A 7,363-nucleotide genomic window follows, 5' to 3' on the forward strand; every position below is an offset into this window, starting at 1 on the left:
ACTGCTACTTAGAGAACTCATCATTTTATTATAATTATACTTTGGTGGTCTATTGAGTGCTGCAGGTATTAAGTATTTTTTTAGCTTTAAACCCAGTAGCAAGTTGGCATTTTATCACTTTCAGTTCCATCATCCTGAAGATTTTTGAGCGTGAGCTCAAGTCTGAAATAAGGTTTGTGGTTAGTTTTTTTTTTTCTTCACATTTTGGTCTACAAAGGTTGAAAACGTTATTAAGCCAAACAAGGAGACTCATCTAATCACTAGTCTGCATTCACATCACCTCGTCATGTAGTGTGTATAATCCCACTCCTGTGAGATATTCTAATAACTCTTAACTGGTGTTGTACATTTGGATTTTTAATTACAGTGACTATATTTAAGCTTTAAAATTGATACATTGTGTTTATTTATTAAGCTTATCATGATGAACAAATCCAAAAGCTAATGGAAAATTCCTGTTGGGTTTTTGTCAAGGTTGATTCTAGTTTCCAAGTTGGCCTACAAAAATATGTAATTACAGCAGCTCTCTATTCTGGAAAAAGCTTATTGCATCCAAAGGATTTGACAAACAAAATTGCAAACATGTATATAAGGGGAAATGTACATATGTTTGAAAGCAGACACACTGTTTAACTTGGGGCTGGAGAAAAACGAGGAGAACTGAAACTCAACACAGAACACAATATGGTGAAAAAAAAAAAAACTTGTCAATTATAATCTCAATACTGGTAGTGCACCGTCTTCAGATAGCTTTATAAAGCACAATAGCATGGTGCCTTGGAACTGTGCTTTTCTTCTATGTAAAAACTTATTCATTGACCATAAGATATTTTAGGTGTGATCAGTTGTACAACCGTGATGCCAAGATCACAGAGCATCAGACGCAGTTGATGTATCCTCTGTATATACTAGTATTTAAATGTATACAGCTCGCATTGCTCCGCTACTACTTCTCTCCATGTTGAACATCATCGTCCTTTCTTTATCTGTGACTGGAAATGCAGGGTAATCACCATTAGAGATAAGAACAACAGACAGACAAATATATTTGCATTATGATTAGACTGGTAAAGTGTAGTCAGATTAATTTATTTCTACAAGAAAGAATATATTCTATTTGATTTGTTAACCATTACGTACATTGATTATTCATAGTGACTGTTCTTTCATGTTTAATTTTGGGTCCTCTTACCAGTTTCCATCGAAGTATTTTAATCCATTCATCTGCCTCAGCACCAGATTTTGCACACAAATAAAACGTCCTCTCGGGGAACACCAGACTATAGGAAAGACAAAAATATTCTAAATCTTAATAATGAGATGTATTTTGAAGTAAAAGGCTGAAGCATGAGCATGGGTCGGAAAATATGTGGGTAGGAGGAAGTCCATGTATAGGAGTTTCTGACTTCACTTCCTCATTACTCAGAAGGTAAATACCAGATGCACAATATATTATAAATATATATATATATATATATATATATATATATACACACACACACACACACACACACACATACATAGACACACACACAAACACACACAACAGAATATTAGGATTTTGATATAAAATTGTAATTACTTCCTATTATTACTTCTCAATTTGTACACAGACAATGTGAATTTTGATCCATGCTTTGCAGATTGTAATGCTGATTTTAATGTGCACAGGAACTGTAAGCTGTCAGGCACTTGAATGCTGCAGATATACCAGCTCAGTTGCCAAAAATAGACAATAATTTTATGGTTGGCTAATTGCAGAAGTTTCGGATGTAAAAACAACAGGATATCAAGTATAGCACAACAGAAAAGGGTCTTACTTTTTTTTTACTTTGCTTTTGTAATTGAATGAAACATTTGAAGGCATCTCTATTACGAGTGAAATTCTTAACTGCCGTTCGTCGTAGAGAAATTCAGAAATGAACTGGCCACGTTGATTACATTTCTGAAGTTGAACCACAGCGGTACCCCAGGGTTATTATTATTAACTAAAAATAAAATCATTAAAAAAATACAAATATAATTTTTATTTATTTCATTTAGTTTAAGTCTAAGTACTAAAACAACAATATAGACATTTTAGAGAGAAAAAAATTCTAAAACTTTCTAAAAAAAATATAAAAACAAATGTAATATATAAAATAAATAAAATTTAATTCAAAAACAGTATATCAATGATACTAAAATATCTCTGCAGCCAACAGGATAAAGGATTGTACTGTAATTACAGTTTCAATTTAAGGAAGTTGATATTCTCAAATCGTGAATTTTGCCAAAAAAGAAAACCATACATAATGTAGGTTTCATGAATGATGACCATATTATAAATCTCTCACCAGAAGCAGTTAACCCTCTCCTGACTGTAATCAAACTGAACAGCAGAGCACTCCGTCAGATCCAGGGTTCGTATTGGCTCTACAAACTGAGGAGAGAGTTTTCTGTGAGATAAACAATCAACTTTAATAATTCTGATCTAATTATAAATCTCACTTAACATAATACACAGACCTACCATCTTATCTTTAAAATATTTAAGTTCATTTCTATTCAGTGTGAACCATCTCTGCTTCCAGTTCTGCTCAGAAAATAAATGAAGATGAACCCATGAATCCAAAAAAACTAGGTCTAGGTTTGCTCTAGAACTATTAACCCAGTAATAATTTACCTGACATTTACTGCAAACGCTGGTTTAATTTTTTAAACAAGTATATATTGATATAGTAACCTACTGTATGTAAGCATACCTTGATGATAGCTCCTTGTTTAACCAGATAACCTTCTTTAGTGCCAAGCTGTTGACAATATAAAAAGACTTTCAACTTTACACTTTCAAATATGTGTGCGTTTGTGTGTAGGTCTGTATAAGGTCACTTTACTTACTGATGGAGCATTAGGCACTAGGTCGTTTTCATGTCGACCTGTCTGCATGGCCGTATGCACACACACAGTCTCATAAATGGACGGTTCTTCCACCTGCCGTGGGTATGGAAACCGTAGCACTATCAGGTTTCCTTGGTTACAAACAGGAAACAGGGTCATTGTACCATAGAAATACACAAAAGCAGATGATGAACTGTAAATATTGCTAACCTGTGTCACTGCCTAGCAGCGGCTGATTGGCAAGGTGACTGCAAAAATCCTGAAGGGAAGGAAATTCATTGAAGCCAAAGGAATATTTGCCAAACTGCCTCCGGACATGAAAGTGTTTCACTGAATCCTTTGCTCTAAAGGAGTTTGGAGATGAAACAGCAGTGAGGAAGTGATGTCTTGTTGTGTCTGAACTCTCATTATTGTTCATTGTTAACTTGTTTATAGAACTGTTGTATAAAAGTGATACCATAAATAGTTGTATTGAAATAGGCAGTTAATTATTTCTACAGGGTCACACTCTATTAATGAGTTGCCAAAAATCAAGGCATTTAAGCATCGGTCAGAGTCACGGTGACCAGGCAGATTACTGCCTCATGGCTTGTGATAATCAGATTCTATATATTTCAGTAGGAGTCAGAATAAGTAGCTTTACTTTAAAGACGCAAAACAAAGTGAAGTTTACAGCTGATACATTGAAAAGGGGAACTGAAAAACTTCAAGTAATCTAAATAACCACAGAAAATAAGAGAAATGGAAAAATAAGAGGACTAACAAAAACCATATTGGTTCACCGTTTTACTTTTTAACTTGCTTGCTTAATAAAAGGTCAGAGGGAAAATCATTTTAGAAATGTTAAGGGCCTATATTGCTGCAAATAACTCAAGGTCAGATAAGTTCACTTACGGTATTAAATATGTATATACTGTATATATACACTACCATTCAAATGTTTGGGGTCAATAAGATTTCAAAGAAATTACTATTTTTATTTAGCAAGGATGCAATAAATAGATCAAAAGTGACAGCAAAGATATGTATAATGTTCAAAACATTTCTATTTTAAATGGATGCGGTTCCTTTAACTTTCTATTCACCAAAATATCCTGAAAAACTTACATATAACTATTTTCAACATTGATAACAATAGAAAATGTTTATTGAGCAGCAAATCATTATGTCAGTGTGCTTTCTAAAGGATCGTGTGACACTGAAGACAGGAGTAATGATGCTGGAAATTCAGCTTCACTGTTTTTAAATAAGTCTACCAAGTCTTTACTTATTACATGTTTTTTAAATTAACTTATTATCATGTCTATTGTCCTAGACACACTTGCATACATTTTTCCATAAATTGAATGGAGTGTCTGAGCATACTGCACTTTAATATCAAAGTGATTCAGCTGAGTGGACCACAATTTGCTTATAAACTTTTGTCAGAAGTGGACATTTCTTACCGAACAGACAAAGCAAAGCAGTCAGGTCCTTTGTTGCTGTTTCTGAGTAAAAAACTCCCATCCACCCCATTCGAAAGGAGAAGAGCTTCAGCTGCATGCCGAGACAAATCATAATGATACCAGCTACAGAAAGAAACAGAATGGGGCAGTTTTACACCAAGTCAAGTTGTTACCAGACAGCTATTTTGGAAATGGGAATCTGGGTCAGACAACACAATGGATATGCGTATCATATATTGATGCACAGGAATGATTTCTCTTAAAAAAAAAAAAAAAAAAAAAAAAAAACGCTAATGCATTACTGAATTTCCACAGCAATAAAAAAAATTTTTTTAAAAGCTGACACGTCATTTGCATATTTTACTTAAATGAAATCCCATTATTATGAATTTCAAGAAAGTTGTACACAGAACCATGATTTTCTGTTTAATAGAATGATATTACAGAACAGCGACCTTGATACAGTAACCTGTTTTGTGCTCTTTAATTAGTGACATATTTGCATGTGTTCCAGTATGCTGGTATTGATATGGTGTTTGTCCGTCATTATGCCAACATATCAAGTAATGTCTCTAGCATAATGTTATGGGGTAAATTTTATTGTAATGCTAAGTAAATTCATAAATAAAATAAGCTATTAAAATTGTCAACTATGTACATGTTCAAACAATATTTGTTGTAAAACCTTATTTATGGATGGGATGATTCTCATGACTGTTTCAACAGTCCTTTGACAGTCGAGTGTAAAACATCCACATGCATTACTGTTATTATTATTGACGTGAAAGTGCTTAGAGGTCATCGCAATTTTAAACAAACAACTTAACGAACAATCGAATTAATTAAATTATTAGTCCTAAAACAGGCTTCTTTTGGGGTGAAATATAACCCTGATATGTTGAGATTTGTGGGATTTTGTAAAAGCCTTTGTTTAATTACTCTAAAAAAATAAATGTACGCTGAAAAATAATGCTTTACGTTTGTTTTGCTATGTTGACTTTTAACAACAACAAAAAAGTTGAATTATAAAAAAAAGTGAATGAGCAATCAGTTTTCTTCAAGCCTTTCATTCACAATAGATGAGTAGCCTACATTTATAGAAGTATTTCCTCATTCTTTCGCTGACGCCGCTATTTAACAACAAACAGGTGTAGCTACAAATCAAATAAACTACAACACTATCTTTTGCTTCTCATAAACTTATGCTATTTTTTTATCACCCCTTTTTTTTCATTTTAACATTTGCGTATAACACTGTAAAACAATATGATAAACTACTTTCACAAACAAATGTAGGTCATGAAACAAGAGGATCGGTGATTAATAAACAAACTTAATTTTGGGGATCTTAAAAAAAAAGTGTATGGTTATTGCGCTTAACTGAGCTGATGTGCTCTCTGTCTGGTAAAGAATAGCCTATTATTGTTTCATGAGTTGTAAACATGCGTTCAGAAAGGTCCAAGTAGGTCAATAAAGAAACAGAGGTCTGGTTCACCTGACTGACTCCAGCTCGTCGAGGTCTTCCCCGCTGCTCCGTCTTGAGCTGACACTCATGATGTGATCTGCAGGGACTGGAGCTGGTTTTCAGTGCGCCGCTGGATCACTGTCAGTCCCTCAGACAGGTCGAAGTAAACCGCTGCGCACGTACAGCTGCTAATTACGCTACAATCGAAAGCGACAGCACAGGGAAGTCCGATAGATCCGCCCACAGCTGACACATGAATGCCGTTTTAATTTAGGGAACCATATGCTGATATGTACTAGTTCTTACATAAGACTTGCCACGGTTAAACCAGCTCCAGCACAAACAAACTACGCGGCAAAATTTAACTCATTCAGCAAGTAAAATAATTAGGCAATAAGGTAGGCTACGTGTTGTGAATAGTCATTATGACTGAAGGTGTTAGGTACAACGGTTAAAGAATATAAGGACACAATAGTATAAGAACAAATCAAAGTAGGCCGTAATTTCATGAAACATATTTCTAAAGGTCTAAATATGCAACAAATCAATCATCTTATGGACGCTGATTTACTAGGAACATAACAAACAAGTCGTCCCAGAGTCCTGTGCTTATAAAAATCATTCTTAATAGTAGGAATGTGTGCGCACCTACCTAAGCTAACTGATGATTACATGCAGACTTCGATTACTTTACACAATATACTCAAAATTCATCAAATTAATGTAAAAAAAAGAAAATTAGTAGTATGTTGACAATGCCAAAAACAGGATTAACAATAAGTGTCCAGTATGAGTAAATGCTCATTGTCACAAAAAGTAGTATAATTGTGTATTATTTTTATTAATGTACATCTTAATTGATCTAAAAAAAAATATGAGAGATGCTTTCAGATTAAAATAAAATATGATTTATTTATTTTTATTTACTTGTTCTCTGCCTTCAGACCAGGGGACTGATTGTTTTACCTTGCCAAATGATTCAGTGCTTGATTTAGACTGAATCTCCATTTGAATCACTTTTTTCCATTACCCTTTAGCATTTTGCTAATTTTTCAAAGTCTACATAATATTTGTTGAAGCAATAATATTGGCTGCATCCAACAGGTTAGCCACCTGACTTGCTGCTTTGCTGTTATTATTGACAGAGTAAGAATGCTCCAGTTACTAAAATAACCTTGGTTCTCTGATATAAGGGAACAAGTAGTGCCTTGACACATTTATTTGCGGAACTCCTGTTTAGTCTAATACCGAAGCTTGATTTGGTCATGTAGCTTTATGTCACTGCACAAACAAATGGATAAGAGTGGGAAAGAATCAGTGCCTAAAGGACAGAAATGTCAAAGTTATAAAACTGGCTAAAGAAGATGCCGAAGAAAGGCCGGCTGGCCACAGATCTCACCAATTGAAACCCCCCTGGACCAAGCCCAGGAGGAGGCCATTCCTCTGGTGGAGAGTGCCTTCACTTTAATAGAAAACTGTAAGCCCATGAGGCCTAAACCAGGGCTATAGCATCAACTATCCAGCCAGATTTTTTTGCTTTGTTAATGGCAACCCTTTAGAGAGTTCTACAAAG

The 7,363-nt window shown here is 34.4% G+C and overlaps 1 protein-coding gene across 2 annotated transcripts; it reads right to left on the reverse strand.

Annotated features, from left to right (window-relative positions):
* Positions 1-382: 382 nt before the first annotated feature.
* Positions 383-6,026, reverse strand: dapp1 (dual adaptor of phosphotyrosine and 3-phosphoinositides). Of its 2 annotated transcripts, XM_052572509.1 has the most exons (9): positions 5,821-6,025; positions 4,326-4,448; positions 3,091-3,224; positions 2,881-3,011; positions 2,745-2,792; positions 2,513-2,575; positions 2,337-2,422; positions 1,193-1,280; positions 383-992 (listed from the first exon to the last, which is right to left on the reverse strand). In XM_052572509.1, exons 1-9 carry the CDS (start codon positions 5,877-5,879, stop codon positions 969-971), a joined length of 756 nt encoding a protein of 251 aa, XP_052428469.1. In that variant the 5' UTR covers positions 5,880-6,025; the 3' UTR covers positions 383-968. The 2 variants fall into 2 exon arrangements, with proteins under 2 accessions (XP_052428469.1, XP_052428470.1); XM_052572510.1 differs by lacking the exon at positions 2,513-2,575 and having other exon boundaries at positions 5,821-6,026.
* Between the last annotated feature and the right edge of the window lie 1,337 nt (positions 6,027-7,363).

Source organism: Carassius gibelio, chromosome B13, assembly GCF_023724105.1.
Source record: "Carassius gibelio isolate Cgi1373 ecotype wild population from Czech Republic chromosome B13, carGib1.2-hapl.c, whole genome shotgun sequence".
In the NCBI taxonomy this organism is placed as follows: Eukaryota; Metazoa; Chordata; class Actinopteri; order Cypriniformes; family Cyprinidae; genus Carassius; species Carassius gibelio.